We start from the raw sequence: 18,406 nt of genomic DNA, 5'->3' as shown, positions 1-18,406 counted from the left end.
TTGAGAAATAGCGATAACAAACTTTCAATATCAAAATCCAAGATGGCTGCCTGTCGGCCATGTTGTTTATCCGATCAGTCTCAAAAGTTGCCCTGCACAGCTTAGGACCAAGGGAAACCTACCTATAAAATTTGAGAAAGATCCCTCTGGTACTTCTTGAGAAATACGGATAACAAGAATTGTTTAAGGACAGACCACGGACGGACCAAGGACCACGCACGGACCACGGACCACGGACCACGCACGGACCACGGACCACGAACGCAGGGTGATTTGAATAGCCTACCATCAGATGATGGTGGGCTAAAAATAGAGCTTAAACATTTTATGTCTTGATAAATAATAATAATAATAATAATAATATACAACATCTATATAGCGCCCTATATAATTTGTAAAATTACTCTAAAGCACTTTACAACATATGGATAATAGTAATGGTTATAATTGTGAAAACAAAAAAACAAAGGCTTACAATCACTTTTATACATTTAAGCAAGCAATGTGCACATGATTGAACAAATAAAAGGGTGGTATTTACATAACGTCTTTGCAAAGATTCTAAAATGCAGACGTGAAGAGGTGAGTTTTGATGTCCCTCTTGAACTTGGCCAGGGTATTGGACTTTCTAATTGCAGATGGTAAGCTATACCACAACGTAGCCGAAACCCTTCCAAAGCATCTGTTTCCGTAGGTCACAGTACGAGATTTTGGGACACACAACAAAGATTCTGCCTCCGACCGCAATGATCGTGACGGCTGATACAGGATAACAAGCTCCTGTATGTACTGAGGAGCTGTTCCATTCAGTGCCTTGTATGTGTACACCAGAATTTTGTACTGCGACCTGTATCGTACAGGTAACCAGTGCAATGAATAGAGCACAGGTGTGATGTGCTCTCTCTTTCGAGTACGAGTAACTAGCCGTGCTGCAGTGTTCTGGACCCTCTGCAGACGACTAGTTAGTTTGTCAGATATACCACAGAGCAGGGCGTTACCATAATCCAACCGAGAGGTAACAAGTGAATGCACCAAAATCTTGCATGCATCTGCAGTTAAAAACTGCCGAATACAGCCGATGTTCCTGATCTGGTAGTAACAGGATTTGGCAATAGCGTTCACTTGTTTCTCCATGTTGAGCGAACTATCAAAGTATACCCCTAGGTTTTTAACAGCTGGAACAGTCTCAATAGTTCTGGCACCGACCTTGAGCTGGAGAGCCATTGTTTGCCGACACTTTGGGGAAAAGACGATTAGTTCCGTCTTTTCCAGATTAAGTTTAAGCATGTTGGCGTTCATCCAGATACTGATATCTGTCAGAAAAATGAAGGATTTTGTTTCTGAAAGGTTTAATTTTGTGCCTTTCTGGACTGACCATTAGTGTCTGGATTAACACACTCTTATACTCAAGGTACACCAATCATTTCCGTCAGGTGTCATATCATGGTTGAAGTCAAAGGTTAATTGTACTGGTAGGCCTTAGTTAGGGCATAAAAGTAGGCGTACGTCAAAGTGTCAGGCAATGGTTAATAAGGGTTAACAGTTATGGTTGTGTCAGCCTGTAAGACTGGGTTACAACTGGGTGTAAGGCTAAGGTTGTAAAAGCTAGGTTGGAAGCCAAGCCCGTGTCAGGGTGGTGTGTGGCTAGGCCTGCAACAGGGTTAAGGCTAGGACTGTGTCAGGGTGAAAGGCTAGGCCTGTGTCAGGGTGTACGGCTAGGCCTGTGTCAGGGTGTATGCCAAGGCCAGTGTTAGGGTGTATGGCAAGGCCTGTGTCAGGGTGTAAGGCTAGGCCTGTGTCAGGGTGTATGGCTAGGCCTGTGGCAGGGTGTAAGGCTAGGCCTGTGTCAGGGTGTATGGCTAGGCCTGTGTCAGGGTGTACGGCTAGGCCTGTGTCAGGGTGTATGGCTAGGCCTGTGTCAGGGTGTACGGCTAGACCTGTGTCAGGGTGTAAGGCCAAGTCTGTGTCAGGGTGTATGGCTAGGCCTGTGTCAGGGTGTAAGGCTATGTCTGTGGCAGGGTGTAAGGCCAAGTCTGTGTCAGGGTGTATGCCTAGACCTGTGTCAGGGTGTAAGGCTATGTCTGTGGCAGGGTGTAAGGCCAAGTCTGTGTCAGGGTGTATGCCTAGACCTGTGTTAGGGTGTAAGGCTATGTCTGTGGCAGGGTGTAAGGCCAAGTCTGTGTCAGGGTGTATGCCTAGACCTGTGTCAGGGTGTAAGGCTATGTCTGTGGCAGGGTGTAAGGCCAAGTCTGTGTCAGGGTGTATGCCTAGACCTGTGTTAGGGTGTACGGCTATGGTCTGTATCAAGTTGTAATGCTTATGCCTATGTCAGGGTGTAAGGCTAGGCCTGTGTCAGGGTGTAAGGCTAGGCCTGTGGCAGGGTGTATGGCTAGGGCTGTGTTAGGGTGTACGGCTAGGCCTGTAACAGGGTGTAAGGCTAGGACTGTGTTAGGGTGTATGGCTAGGCCTGTGTCAGGGTGTAAGGCTAGGCCTGTAACAGGGTGTAAGGCTAGACCTGTGTCAGGGTGTAAGGCTAGGCCTGTGTCAGGGTGTACGGCTAGGCCTGTAACAGGGTGTAAGGCTAGGACTGTGTTAGGGTGTACGGCTAGGCCTGTGTCAGGGTGTAAGGCTAGGCCTGTAACAGGGTGTAAGGCTAGACCTGTGTCAGGGTGTAAGGCTAGGCCTGTGTCAGGGTGTACGGCTAGGCCTGTAACAGGGTGTAAGGCTAGGACTGTGTTAGGGTGTACGGCTAGGCCTGTGTCAGGGTGTAAGGCTAGGCCTGTAACAGGGTGTACGGCTAGGCCTGTGTCAGGGTGTAAGGCTAGGCCTGTGGCAGGGTGTAGGCTAGCTAGGCCTGTGTCAGGGTATACAACTAAGGTCTGTGTCAGGGTGTAAGGCTATGTCTGTGGCAGGGTGTAAGGCCAAGTCTGTGTCAGGATGTAAGGCCAAGTCTGTGTAAGGGTGTAAGGCTATGGTCTGTATCAATTTGTAATGCTTATGCCTATGTCAGGGTGTAAGGCTAGGCCTGTGTCAGGGTGTAAGGATAGGCCTGTGGCAGGGTGTAGGCTAGCTAGGCCTGTGTCAGGGTATACAACTTAGGTCTGTGTCAGGGTGTAAGGCTATGTCTGTGGCAGGGTGTAAGGCCAAGTCTGTGTCAGGATGTAAGGCAAAGTCTGTGTAAGGGTGTAAGGCTATGGTCTGTATCAATTTGTAATGCTTATGCCTATGTCAGGGTGTAAGGCTAGGCCTGTGTCAGGGTGTAAGGATAGGCCTGTGGCAGGGTGTAGGCTAGCTAGGCCTGTGTCAGGGTATACAACTTAGGTCTGTGTCAGGGTGTAAGGCTATGTCTGTGGCAGGGTGTAAGGCCAAGTCTGTGTCAGGATGTAAGGCAAAGTCTGTGTAAGGGTGTAAGGCTATGGTCTGTATCAATTTGTAATGCTTATGCCTATGTCAGGGTGTAAGGCTAGGCCTGTGTCAGGGTGTAAGGATAGGCCTGTGGCAGGGTGTAGGCTAGCTAGGCCTGTGTCAGGGTATACAACTAAGGTCTGTGTCAGGGTGTAAGGCTATGTCTGTGGCAGGGTGTAAGGCCAAGTCTGTGTCAGGATGTAAGGCCAAGTCTGTGTAAGGGTGTAAGGCTATGGTCTGTATCAATTTGTAATGCTTATGCCTATGTCAGGGTGTAAGGCTAGGCCTGTGTCAGGGTGTAAGGATAGGCCTGTGGCAGGGTGTAGGCTAGCTAGGCCTGTGTCAGGGTATACAACTAAGGTCTGTGTCAGGGTGTAAGGCTATGTCTGTGGCAGGGTGTAAGGCCAAGTCTGTGTCAGGATGTAAGGCCAAGTCTGTGTAAGGGTGTAAGGCTATGGTCTGTATCAATTTGTAATGCTTATGCCTATGTCAGGGTGTAAGGCTAGGCCTGTGTCAGGGTGTAAGGATAGGCCTGTGGCAGGGTGTAGGCTAGCTAGGCCTGTGTCAGGGTATACAGCTTAGGTCTGTGTCAGGGTGTAAGGCTATGTCTGTGGCAGGGTGTAAGGCTTAGGCCTGTATCAGAATGTAAGGCCAAGTCTGTGTCAGGATGTAAAGCCAAGTCTGTTTCAGGGTTAGTGGCTAGATTTGTCAGGGTTAGTGGCTAGGTTTGTGTCAGGGTGTAAGGCTAGGTATGTGTTAGGGTGAAAGGCTAGGGCTGTGACAGGGTGTAAGGCTAGGCCTGTGACAGGGTGTAAGGGCTAGGCCTGTGTCAGGGTGTAAGGCTAGGCATGTGTCAGGGTGTAAGGCTAGGTTTGTGTCATGGGAGTAAGGCTTGTGTCAGGGTGTAAGGCTAGGCTTGTGTCAGGCTGTAAAACTAGACCTGTGTCAGGGTGTAAAGCTAGGCTTGTGTCAGGGTATAAGGTAAGGCCTGTGTCAGGCTGTAAGGCTAGGGTTTGTCAGGCTGTAAAAATATTGTGGTATCAGGGTGTAAGGCAGCAGGGCTGCTACAAGATGAAAAGCTAGACCTGTGTCTGGGTGTAAGACAGCAGGCCTGTGTCAGGATGTAAGGCTAGCATGTGTCTAAGACAGTAGGCCTGTGTCAAGTGAACAGGTGGTAAAAAGAAGAAAAGAGGGTAATTGATGGGACAGGGAGAGCAGGGGACTAAGGGAGGAAAAGAAGGGAAGGAGATGAAGGGGATAGGGAGGGATGAAGGACAGGAAAAGGGAAGAGGGAAGGAGGAAAGACGGAAGGAAGGGGGAATTAATGGAATATATAGTGAAAGAGAGGAGTGAATGATAGTGAAAGGGAGGAAGGGATGAAAGACAGATGGAAGCCAAGGAAAGAGAACTGAAAGACAAAAAAATGTGAAAGTGGATGAAAGACAAGAGGGGAGGGAAGGCGGTAGCGGAAGACAGGGAGGGATAAGGGTCGAGGACAGGGAAAAGATTGAAGACAAAGGGAAGAAGGATAGGAGACAGAAGAAAGAAGGAGGAGGGATAAAAGACTGAGGAAAGAGGATTGATTGAATACAGTGGGAAAAGGATGGGGTTATGGAAGACAGGGAAAGGAAGGAGTGAAAGAAGGAAGGAACAAAAGACGGATGGAAGACAGAAAAATGTGAGGGAGGGGTTAAAAAAGACAGAGGGAATGGAAGAGGGATGAAAGAAAGTGTGATAGCGAAAGAAAATAGTCGGAAAAGGATGGAAGACAGAAGAAAGGGGAGAAAAGTGTGTTGGGGAATGAAGGGGTGTGGGTTCAGTGACAGAGAGATGGGAAAGATATTGAAAACAGATGAAAGAGGAGACCGGGATGAAGGCAGGGAAGGGGATTGTAGTTGGAAGACCGTGGGTGGAGGAGAAGGGTAGAAGACAATGAAGGGATGGAGGGTAAAAGACAGGAAAGAGGGAGTGGAGGAAGACAGAGAAGGGGACGGAGGGTAAAAGACAGGAAAGAGCGAGTGGTGGAAGACATAGAAGGGGATGGAGGGTAAAAGACAGGAAAGAGGGAGTGGAGGAAGACAGAGAAGGGGACGGAGGGTAAAAGACAGGAAAGAAGGAGTGGTGGAAGACAGAGAAGGGGACGGAGGGAAAAAGACAGGAAAGAGGGAGTGGTGGAAGACAGAGAAGGGGACGGAGGAGAGGATGGAATACACAAGGAAGGAATGGGTTTGTGCTTTGCATATCATTTTAAGAACTTGGATGGCGAGTAGCTGACTATTTGTTATGCAAAGGATAGATAGTTTAGACCCATTTAGTTATTTTTTCATTTGATATGAGCAATAATAGCGATACATATCTTGTACCTGTACTGATATCAAACCTCCTACTAACAATCTATAAGCAATGTATTCTACATTTCTACTGGAATTGAACTAACCAGGTAATTATTCAAATTTTACAAGTATAAGAAATAATTTATCTTTGACAGTATTTTCACAAAATAAATTTAATAAACAAAAGAACGATATTAAAGTATTGCAATGTGCAACATTGGTCCTTTTTCTTCTTCACAGGTGAAGTATTGCTTTTCATTCTCAAGACAAAACAGGAAAAAAGACATAATTTAACTGAAAACACATGTAGTTTTGCAACATATATATATATCACATCATCCATTAAGTGTATCTGACATTTTTGTGAACTTGACCTTTGACATTTGACCTATTGTGAATGAACTGACAATTCAGCGAACAAATTTAAAAGTCCTGTTTGAATAAAGGTTTCGTGTTAACCAACATAAAAGCTACATTTAGTTCTGGTAATGATGCTATCTCAGACAGAGATTAGGTAAATACCTCTGACGAGATAGATCTGATAAAAGAAATTGTCTATCCCTTCCAATCACTACATAATTATACACAAGTAAAAAATAAGAGTGTTTTTCCAAGCTCTTTCAACAAGCAGCTTCGAAAAAACTATCAATCTGATTATTCACAAGAACAGATGAAACAATGTATAGTTACCTTGTATAAACCTGTACTGTACTGCACGGACCTTCCGAGTACTTCCGAGTCCCTGCACCGTAAAATCCACAGCAAGTCTGGGTGTCTTTAACGATCCATCCACTTGCCCACATTGATTCCAGTCCTGTAGGCTAACTCTGAAACCATTGTCCAAAGATGTGGTGTATCATACACCTGTATACCCATACAACACATCAAATCAGTTGTCACATTTAAGAATCAGGATATCATGAAATAACCAATTTCCCTTATTATCATCTGACTGTTTTTAAAACATTTTTCCCCGATGGATGAGAACCAAACGATCAGCTCAGCGTGGTCTCCTACGCTCTCGCCTGGGAGATCAATACTGCCTTGCTTAGAGACATTGATCAATTTCTGATTGATAGCTTTAATGGTGAAAATGACGATTATTGTGTACCTTTTAAATAATTTTACAATAGACACTCAGCACAATTTGCGTCATTGTAGGTTCAGCATCGTTTGTCCAGAACATTTTTGGAGGACAAAATTTAATTTTAACTTTGGATGTACGAGGGCTTACACAAACATATGCATGGGACATCGGGGGTCAGAGTCTATAACTGACGATGAAAGTCATGTATTTACTTCTCCTTTATTATACAAATCTTAATCTGTTCCTAGATAAATTATTAAACGTGTGAAATCAATTCCTATTTCACACCAGACTTAAACAAGGTGATAATACAAGAATGAATATTTTATGAAGATAGCGATTTGTATAGGAAGTGTGGTGTTGTTGCCAATTCTCCTCCTTAACAAGTATAAGATCAATACATCCCCGGGATAGAGAAGAATTAACTACACATTCAGATACAGATGCTGATAGGCCCACTACAGTTCTAAGGTTAGTGGCTGAGACACCCTTCCTCCGAGATTCTTAAACATACCAAATTCCTACCTGACATCAATTAAATATGCTTTTCTCTTTAAATAGCAGCAAAGGCAAAATCTTTTGGAAAATTTTGAAGAATACGTTTCTTTATATAGCCTAAGAGTAATAATGATCAGATTGATGGGAATAAAGTATTGTGAAATTCTGTGGTAACCATGGTGATATAGGAGCCCTCTGTAATATGTTAATTTATCTAACTACGTAAAACAGTCACAAAAGGTGTAGGAGTGATTTATGCGATCCACCAAATTTGGTATTTTATATTAATTCCCCCACATACTGGGTTTATTAGGTAAAGGTGCTGATTTAATTCTTTTGATACTTTACAAATAGAAACAAAACAAGAATAATCTAAAAATCATCATGTTCTATTGAAAGATATGTTTGTTAACAACATGTAGAATTATGTCCAAGTTATGCAGAATGTTTGTCAAAATGATAAACTCTCGGCCCATAGTGTAGATCAGGCCAGAGTACATGATACTGGACAACGTTAACATACATGTAGTACATCCAGGGAAAAATCCTTAACAAATATTTGGTGGCTGATTATTCCTCCTACATGTATGTGTTAATATGCTGAATTAATATGTATATCTGTTTTAAGAAAATCTCTAGTTTTAACATATAAAGTAAGTAGATACATATGTACAGCGAAAAATGAAGTTTGTATTTAGTCTTCGCTTTGAATATTTTTCACTTTAAATTGACAAATCAGGGTCTCAGCAGCATTTAAGTGACTGCAGAAAATTATAAACTCAATCGCTGACTCCTACATCACACAATACTTTATTGTGACATCATTATGTAATAACAATTTTAAATCACTGATACCTATTATCACAATGCTTTATTGTGACATCATTATGTAATAACTATTATAAATCACTGATACCTCTTATCACAATACTTTATTGTGACATCATTATGTAATAATAATTATAAATCACTGATACCTATTATCACAATACTTTATTGTGACATCATTATGTAATGATAATTATAAATCACTGATACCTATTATCACAACACTTTATTGTGACATCATTATGTAGTAGCAATTATAAATCACTGATACCTATTATCACAATACTTTATTGTGACATCATTATGTAATAATAATTATAAATCACTGATACCTATTATCACATACTTTATTGTGACATCATTATGTAATAATAATTAAAAATCACTGATACCTATTATCACAACACTTTATTGTGACATCATTATGTAATAGTAATTATAATTCACCGATACCTATTATCACAATACTTTATTGTGACATCATTATGTAAAGACAATTATAAATCACTGATACCTATTATCACAATACTTTATTGTGACATCATTATGTAATAACAATTATAAATCACTGACACCTATTATCACATACTTTATGGTGACATCATTATGTAATAATAATTATAAATCACTGCTACCTATTATCACAACACTTTATTGTGACATCATTATGTAATAATAATTATAAATCACTGATACCTATTATCACAATACTTTATTGTGACATCATTATGTAAAGACAATTATAAATCACTGATACCTATTATCACAACACTTTATTGTGAGATCATTATGTAATATTAATTATAAATCACTGATACCTATTATCACAATACTTTATTGTGACATGATTATGTAAAGACAATTATAAATCACTGATACCTATTATCACAATACTTAATTGTAACATCATTATGTAATAATAATTATAAATCACTGATACCTATTATCACAATGCTTTATTGTGACATCATTATGTAATAACAATTATAAATCACTGATACCTATTATCACAATACTTTACTGTGACATCATTATGTAATAATAATTATAAATCACTGATCCCTATTATCACATACTTTATTGTGACATCATTATGTAATAATAATTATAATTCACTGATACCTATTATCACAATACTTTATTGTGACATCATTATGTAATAACAATTATAAATCACGGATACCTATTATCACAATACTTTATTGTGACATCATTATGTAAAGACAATTATAAATCACTGATACCTATTATCACAATACTTAATTGTAACATCATTATGTAATAATAATTATAAATCACTGATACCTATTATCACATACTTTATTGTGACATCATTCTATAATAACAATTTTAAATCACTGATACCTATTATCAAAATATGTTATAGTGACATTATTACATAATATCAAACCAACGGTAAATCGCTGATTCCTTCGTCACAATAGATAGGACTTTATTGTGATTTTGTTATAAATGATATTTATGGATTAGCATTGGATGCAATGATAAACTTTTGCTTTGTTAATCATAGATGACAATCCTTTATATTTGATAAAAAAAAGGATTATTTTCTTATTTGTTTCTAGACAAATACCAATATTTCAGTTCATAAGATGACAATTTCAAATTATTTTTCCTCCCCAGAAAAATCTCATTGTACAGTTGGTATTAGCACCTACTTTATGTAAAATACAGCTAGCTATAGTCATCACCGAGAAACACAGAATAACTTTGGTAGGGTGAAGGCTTTATAGGGGTAATATAGCTATGCTTACCTTTTATCTACCGTACCTCTTTGATTAGAATATGGAGTTGATCAACAGAAATCTGATTATTTTATTGTAATGTGAAAGATTTTTAGTCATAACACTCTGAAAGAAGACTATTTGAATGGGAGACACATCTGCAGGGTAGCCAGTTTTTGACATCTTTAAGATACTGTAACAACTTCTACATTCTCACTCTTTCTACCTAGTACATAAAACTTATACCATATATAGTGCTCTATTTATTAAATATTCAATATTAATTTATTTATTCCAACTAATTTTAAAACCTGGTCATTTAGTAACAAAATTTAGCATCTCATACAATGTATGAAATTAATTTAGATAATTTAGAGAAGATTTTTAAACAAAAGTCTCAAAAGGAAACATATTTTAACAAATTCTTTAAAATAATTAAGTTTGCAGAAACAATAACTTGGTGCTTCTGTCCTTCTTTAGTCTCAATGATCATCTTAAATCAAGACAACTTTTCCTCTGTGAGGTCAAAGGAGAGCAGGAACCCAAAAGAAAATGTGCAAAGATCTAGTATTACCCCATAGAATTAATTTCAGAGAGTTTTCACTTAATTTCTTGAATTTAATTTTCTAAAAAAAAATCATAGAAGTTATGCACATGTAATCAACACTTTATGTGTAGGTACTTAAAAAAACAAAAAAAACAATGTAGTCCCTCTTTATGAAGTTTTCTATAAAGGTTTAATCAGTAAAGTTATTTAGTAGAATCCATCATCCAATCAGACTAAATAGATAATTGCCCTTAAATGACCTTCAGGTAAATTAAAATACCATATGACCTGAAAAATATCCAGTAGGTCTCTTTCTCTTTCCAACTTCTTTATCTTTATGAAGTTCAATGAAGATGAACCAATCAGATTGGAAAATCAAACTTGAATGAATTAGAAGTTTAATTGAATGACTTTCAGCTTGAGTGCAACTTAACAAAATATGAACGTCTGTAACCTCTAACCGTTTACTGCTAAATGATGTTCACATGTACAATTCATTCAGTTTAAATGGATTTTAAACAATTTGTCTGGTATATGATAAATTATCTAGGCACTCCTGTTACCTCCCACACTCAGACCTCCTACATGTACATAATTTGACAGAACCTCTTTCACATGTGATGTAAAATTGATTAAAGTTTAATTTAATTCTGATTTATAATTAGTGGTAAAACAAAAGAAATTAATTGCAGCTTTCTAAGCTAGAATTTGCCAATGTGCCAGAGTAATTATCAAAAATTTGACAGGTATCAATGATTGTGTAGGCATAAAATACGTATTCTACAACACAAACATTTACTACATATCATGAAAGTTTACTTACTTTAACCATTATGTTCTTCAATGAGCAAGCTCATTATGAAAAAAGTATGAATAAAATTTTAAAAGTAAAAAGTGTAAATAATGGTATATGATAAAACCTTACCCAGTAGAGGGACCCACGGTACCTACCTGTCCCTGGTATTGTGGCTATATGTTTATGATAATACATCGAAGTCTAATCTCTGTAATTTATTCATTGTCAGAAAACTTTCTTAGGTAGAGATATCACTGCATGTGACTTAATACAGCTCAGACGTTATTGTGTTGAATTTCTTGGTGATTATATAAAGTTCTGCTTGACTGAATACAAAAAGAGGCCAAATGGGCCTGTATTATTTACTTGTTATTCAGAGTTGTTGGCAAACACATCTCACACTCGTGACCTTCAAGATGGGTCAAGGTAAAGATTTTAAACAAACTTGATAGTAAGAGAGCTGACATACATGCTTTCTATCATTGCTCCATGCCTTTGTTTAACGTATTACATAAACACTTCAAAGTTCAAGGTTCAAATCTCTGTCTGGCCGTGCATTTTGGACCACTGCTTGTTTGTTTGAAATACTGGCAAATGGATACCAAAACCTAGATTGTAAAAGGGGATACCAAAACCTTGATTGTAAAAGGGGATACTAAAACCTAGATGTGTAAAAGGGGATACCAAAACCTAGATTGTAAAGGGGGGAGGGGGCAAAACTGTGGCGGGGCTGGACTAGATGGTTTATCAGCGACCAAGTGCTTAACTGATCAGCATTTGTGTATAGTTCGGAGGTCTCGAGTGTGAATCCTGGTCTGGTCATGCATTTTTCCCCTCCTGTTTCTCATCTTCATTTCATGAAAAATGAAAATGAAAATGAAAATGTTTCAAGATTAGTAATTTCATTAATATATTAATACAAAACCCTACCGTCTGTGGTACGTTACTTTTGCTCTGAAATGGGCAACTATATCTATAGGTCTATTTTACTTTGCATATTCCTTCAAATTGACGCATTGGTATGAACCTCCAGTACTTTCAACACACAAAACTGGATTTTTTTTTTTAAACAATTAAGGCATTAAGTATTGTAACAGAGAGACGGACAAAGTACAATTACATTTGTCTCTTCCAGCAGTAACCATGGGCGACAAATAAAATCAATTTTAAATAAACTTATAATTTAAGCTCTATAAATAGAGATTTGTTTTAAGTTCATGGTACTATCTTTTATCATGATTGTGAAGCAGTATTGCACTTTTTACAAAGAATCAATTTCTGTTTTTCTGGCTTTCTAAAACAAGACTGATGTTTTTAAACCATGCTACCATAAATTTCCAGTGCTGGCCATATCCTGCCCATCCATCTCACTGTACCAGACCAGACAGGGGTAGAAACTAGTGTCTATACATAGCCACAATTTAGTTATTGACCTACCAATAGAAAGCCAACCCAAAGGTCAACTCCTTCCAGGAGGATGTTTGGCAGTTACAGTAGTTACTGAGGCTGGTAGTCGATCGTGAGAATGCCAAACAATGATTTCTAAATAAAGCCAATGTCTCCTACAATTGATTGTAGCTGCCAGATATATAACGGTGGAGTCTACACTTAAAGACGACACAGGCCAATCCTACTAGTTCCAGGACTTGGTCTCCGGCCATATATTGTATCCAAAACAAGCAATTTATTTACTGTGTTTGCCTAACAAAATTGCAATGCTTGTGTTTCAGGGAAAATTGTCAGTATCCATAGTAATAGAGCATTGTACATAAAATCTGAGGAATCTGAGTTTGAGTCCATCAGACGTTCTGATTGATGGGCGCTAGTTAAAAGGACCCATCCCCATCACATGAAGTGATCGGCCAGACTACAAAGTGCTGCCACCCTCTGGGAAAGTCAAAGCATCCTATACCACAGAAAATGGTGTAATGGATAATAAGGCAATCCTGTAATGTGTTTATGTCCTTGTGATAAGTTGACTTTCTGGCGACACTGCTTCCTGGTCCAGACAATATAAATGACCATCATATACCCAACACCTTTTGGCACAGATCAATCACATACAAAATGTTAACACTCTAAGTTAATATGGCAAAGCTTTTTGGTTAGATTTGAAGTATTGATAATATATGAGACCAGATACACAATGTCAGTGTTCGCATTAAATCTGTTTTTGTACCAAAAAATGCAAAAAAAAGTAGCAAGGCGAACCCCTTTCCCCCCAGGGCTTTTTATCGTGTTCCATTGCATATCCAAACTGTTCACTTGTTTCGGACCCCGTTTTTGAAACGGCAAATGCTATCACTGAAAATGATCAGTTGGAAAGGATTTATGTATTTGTCATTTGTATACATGTGGCAGCAGTTTTGCTTTAGTTCAGACTAATGTCTCACTCAAACTTAGAGATCAGATATTGTTAGACTTGTATTACTAAAACTTAAACAACGAATCTGAGTTCACACATTTTATCATTAGACTTAAACAAGAAATCATAAATAAGACATTTCAACACTTAAGCTGAATATACAGTAGCAGTCCCTGACTGCTATGCACCGAGTCTGGTCTTCGCATTTCAATAAAGAAGAATATGTAATGTATGAATGACCTATACAGAGATGGGCAAGGACAACCTGGTCTCAACAGTTCTCTCTATAGCTTTGTAATTGGGATACCATTCAGTTTTGGTTTTACGGAGTGTAATTTGTTGTCTACAAATTTATTCCAAATTTATTTTGCCACTTTGACTTCACAGATTTTGTTATCAATGGTTTAAAATCAGTAAAATGAAGTTTAAACTCAACAGGTGGTAATATCAAAGCCACTTTGGCGGCGTGATCTGCCTTTTCATTACCTGGTATTCCTACATGTCTGGGAACCAAGCATATTGTGATATGATATTTTGAGGTAATGCTATGTAGTAATGTACAGAATGTAAATATTTGACTAATTGAGATATTTGTCAAAGTTTATTGCAAAATCTCTGTAGAACAGATAGGGAATCGGATAATATGATTGACTTTGGTACATCATTTGGTTTAATGTGCTCAAGGACGATATAGATGGCATGGGCTTGGACCGCAGAAAATATTGATGCAACATTAAGTAGCCAGCATCCAATAGTGGCATCTTCTGTAACCATGGATGCGGCGACCTCATGATCAACTTTCAAACCATCAATATGAATTGATTAAAAGTCCCTGCATTTCAACTGTAGTTTCAAAAAGGATGAAAGAAAGGCGTAAGATTCAGAGTTAAATTTGGCCCATGCCTATTATCAATACCAACACAACCCTTGCATGTAGCTGTGATACGTATACGAACAGATAACAATTGTTCATGACGGTTTTTAAAATTTGCTGTTTTATTTTTGAGGAATTTATATAAAAGAGTGGAAAACATAACCATTATTTTAGATGGTAATCAAGTCATTATCGGTCATAAAATCACCTTGTGTAACAGCCTTGTATGCTATAAGATTTCTGATCACTACAGTATTTGGCAAACCTTATCTTGCTTCATCCAAAAGTATACACTTTAGTCACTTAATAACCATGAGATAAGCAATACTTCATTTTTTTAATGCACCATCAATTTTTGCTGAAGTATGCCCATAAAATGACTGTTTGGTCAACTTTGCTTTTACCCTATATGTCAATAACTTGTATGGTCAATTGTCACAAACATAAAATATACCATACCATAAATAACTCGTTCTTTGTCCTAATCAAACATTAAACAAATGCAATGCATGTAATTATGGAATCTCAAAGTGCAAGCAAAGAAATTCAAAGGGACAATTTTCTTTAGCCTATCAACTCATTCACCCCTGAAATTTCATCATGAATTATTCCAACCTTTGAATTGGGGGAGTTCAGTTGTGTCTTCAGGGGTGAATGAGTTAATGAGAATCACCCATAGTGTAACAGGAGAGGTCAAATGTACAGCCAGACCAGGTATCAAATTCAGGACCTCTGAACTGTGGAGGGACAATCTGACCAGTCCAGCTTCTACCTGATCACTGGTGATCGGACCAGTTCCTCAGTCTACAGTGGCATAGAATTATAAGCATGGATTTCTCTAACAGAAGTGACTCCATATCACAGGAAACCAGTGTTTATTATATATCTGTAACTTGTTTTGCCACCTCAACAGTATATGTAGAAGATTACACATATAAGCGTTATAGCGTATATTATGCATTATTAACTTGATTCTACTGTATACATGTATGTCACAAAAACACACTTACCTGAGTTCGGCAGAGTAAAAGTTAGTTATAAACACTCAAATTTCCTACACATGCCCGACTTGTCTATATTTAAATGAGCAACAGAGTGTTTGTTATTTAGTCAGGTGTAAAGGTGACGTAGGCTGGGATGGTAGACCTTGGCTGAGTGTGGTGAACTTTTAAAGCAGGTGTTTATATATGGTCCATTGGTTTTTACCTTCAGTGTTGATACTCGCGTTCAGATGTTGACAACTTTCTTTTAAATGTGTCTCTCCACAGGCTGCCCTATGTAGGTTCACCTATACATACAGACTGCTAACAGGCATGTCACACCCCTTTACTGGTTAAATAGGACATGCTACCTGTAATAAAACATTCCATGTTAGCTTTTTTGAACTCTTTAGATCTTAATAAATAACAATGAAGGTATTCCATCTATGCACATACAGAATATATAGAATGGTGGAAGTATGTCAGTAATAAAGAACAATTTTAAATATGACCATTGGTTAAACAGTTGAAAAATGGCTGTTTTTGTCTGCAAAATGACATTTGAACACAAGATTTTTGCAAAAACACAGCCTTGAAAATTACAATTAATGAAGTATCTACCTGTAGGCTGTACATGTACTCCTGAAGTAATGATGTAGTGACTGTTATCGAGACAACTGTACATTACATGCTTCATAATGATATGCTTCAAGGGCCCAGAATGATGAAATGTATTTCAATTGGATATATCATATAACTAAGCACAAAGCTAACAAAGCAGACTAAACACATGTATAATTTTACCTTTATACTATTGAAAACAGGTTCTCACTCAGCCTTGTTAGCTTCATGATAAGTTGTGATATGTACAAAGTAAATACATGTTGTTAGTTTTCTTGTTGAAGGGACTTCAAGGATACTTCAGGAGTACAATAAATATACAGTCATTCTTTTATCATTTAATTTGTTATACTAAAGGAAGGCTACTGTATTCATGTGTAACAGGAGAGGAAAAATGCACGGCCAGACCGGGGTTCAAACCCGGGACCCTCCAAACTCTATAGCCAGATGCTCTACCAATTGAGCTATCCGGTCGCCGACATTCGACCAAGTCCAGTTCCACTATATTCCTCTCTCCTTTAACAAAGTCTTTGACCCCAAAGACACAGGAGACCCTATACCACCTTCTGTGGGTTTATTTTGTTGGGCGCCAAATGTGACAGGAGAGGAAAAATGCATGTCCAGAATGGGGTTCAAACCCGGGACCTTCCAAAAGTCTTTTAGACGGACTCTCAACCAATTAAGTTATCTGGTTGCCGACTATCGACCCAGTCCAGTACCGCTACACATGTGCAAAACAAAATTGTAAAAGAAGGTCACTTTTCTGCCAAAAACAAACAGATTTTCTTACACATCAGACCCAGGTAAAAGTTTACACTTGGACCAAAAGTGATCGAAGTTCTTTCAATATGGTTGGAATATAGCAGGGGCGGGTCCAGGTGAGGGCGTAATGGGCGTTGGGCGTACCCCCCCCCCTTTAAAAAAACAACAACAAAAAAAACCTATCGTAATCTGCTAATATTGTATTGAATATGGCAATTTATCATATTCATTAATTAAACACATACTCTGATTTCTTTTTATACTGATTCCCCCAACCGATGGGTGATCCGTAGTTTTTAAGCAAAAAAAAGGTCCAAGATTTCATTTCTCTTTTAAATATCCTAGAAACGCCCCTGTATAGTGTAGTCGTATACTAAGTGACTTAGCAAGTCTATATAAGTAAATTGCACTGTAGCCTACACACCGTCACGTCCAACGCTGCGAAAATACACCAGAGATGGTATGCAAATAATGATTATTGGAAGAAGAAGTACGCGAAAGCAAAGACTGGAAAGAGCAACAAAAACACTCAAAAACATACTTTCAGTTTCTTCTGCCAAAAAATCCCGCTCAGTTTGGTCGACCCCTATATATTTCTCTTTCTTAATGCCACACCGCTTCCTATTGACACAGACATCAATCGACTGTGCGACCTGTCAATTCAATTACAAATAGGTCTATAGGCCCTATAGACCTATTTGAATTTGAATTGACAGGTCGCACAGTCGATTGATGCCTGTCAATTCAATTACAAATAGGGCTATAGGCCCTATAGACCTATTTGTAATTGAATTGACAGGTCGCACAGTCGATTGATGTCTGTGTCAATAGGAAGCGGTAAGGCCTATTTCCTAAATTTTTCATACGGAAGTGATCGCTAACTTTCCAGGGGCGATTACTCTTTTCTCTTACATTGTTCGGCAGAGGATGTCCGAACAGCTCTAGACAAAAGGAATAAAAAGAAATTAAAATCAGGAAGATTACGACTAATTTTCCCGTCAAATCCAAGTCTGTTATGTTTGCAGCATACGACCAATCATTGTGTTTTTTATTTCCAATAATCTATCGTCGACACATTCACAGTTAGCCAACCTACTATGAGATACGGCAAAGGAAAAGATTTTCACCCACGATTCAATTAGATCTAGGAATATGTATTTAACACGCATAAAAATGATTTTCCTAACATCGTAAACATAAGCAAGAATGCATATCTACAGGTTACTGCTGTAAATATGTGTGATTCAGGTATCATGACACAAGAGAGAGAAAAAAAGAAAATTCTTAAATTCTGTCTCTTGTTCATATAGGTAATTGGTTGCTTTATTGAGAAGTTTGCTATATGTAAATGGTTTTTCACGTGCAAAGAAGTTCCTTTGCAACATTTTCCTGACCCAACTTAAAATGTAGTTTTAACATGTAAAAATACCTCCAAATACTTACGTATTTTAGTAGATCTTTATCGTTATGCTAGACAACATCGACACGCTCAAGAACTACAGCATTAATTTCTTGTTTTGTTTACATAACGTTAATGTTAGTTTTGCTGGAGTTCACATAACAGT

General features: G+C 38.3%; 2 protein-coding genes across 5 annotated transcripts in view; one reads left to right on the top strand and one right to left on the bottom strand.

The window, feature by feature from the left end:
* Positions 1–17,461, bottom strand: part of LOC110446997 (high-affinity choline transporter 1-like) — a 52,437-nt gene extending 34,976 nt beyond the window's left edge. For 2 of the 4 annotated variants that reach the window (XM_021492367.1, XM_021492366.1), the window contains exons 1-2: positions 15,489–15,616; positions 6,429–6,565 (exon numbers count right to left, since the gene is read on the bottom strand). The gene's annotated coding sequence lies outside the window, so the exon portion shown is untranslated. Of the gene's footprint in view, positions 1–6,428; positions 6,566–11,368; positions 11,405–15,488; positions 15,617–15,684; positions 15,830–17,382 lie in introns of those variants that run through there. The other 2 variants (XM_021492368.1, XM_021492369.1) reach the window with 2 other exon arrangements.
* LOC110447007 (small proline-rich protein 3-like) lies at positions 1,760–2,314 on the top strand. Its single transcript, XM_021492387.1, has one exon. The coding sequence runs from the start codon at positions 1,760–1,762 to the stop codon at positions 2,312–2,314; it is 555 nt and encodes a 184-aa protein (XP_021348062.1).
* Positions 17,462–18,406: the final 945 nt, after the last annotated feature.

This window comes from Mizuhopecten yessoensis, unplaced genomic scaffold, assembly GCF_002113885.1.
Source record: "Mizuhopecten yessoensis strain PY_sf001 unplaced genomic scaffold, ASM211388v2 scaffold3101, whole genome shotgun sequence".
NCBI lineage: Eukaryota > Metazoa > Mollusca > Bivalvia > Pectinida > Pectinidae > Mizuhopecten > Mizuhopecten yessoensis.
Note: the sequence above shows the minus strand (reverse complement) of the source record. Positions and strands in the feature narration are given on the sequence as shown.

What these genes read in the sequence shown, in the direction of transcription:
- LOC110447007 (XM_021492387.1), top strand. Translation starts at nt 1,760, where the DNA reads ATGGCAAGGCCTGTGTCAGGGTGTAAGGCTAGGCCTGTGTCAGGGTGT.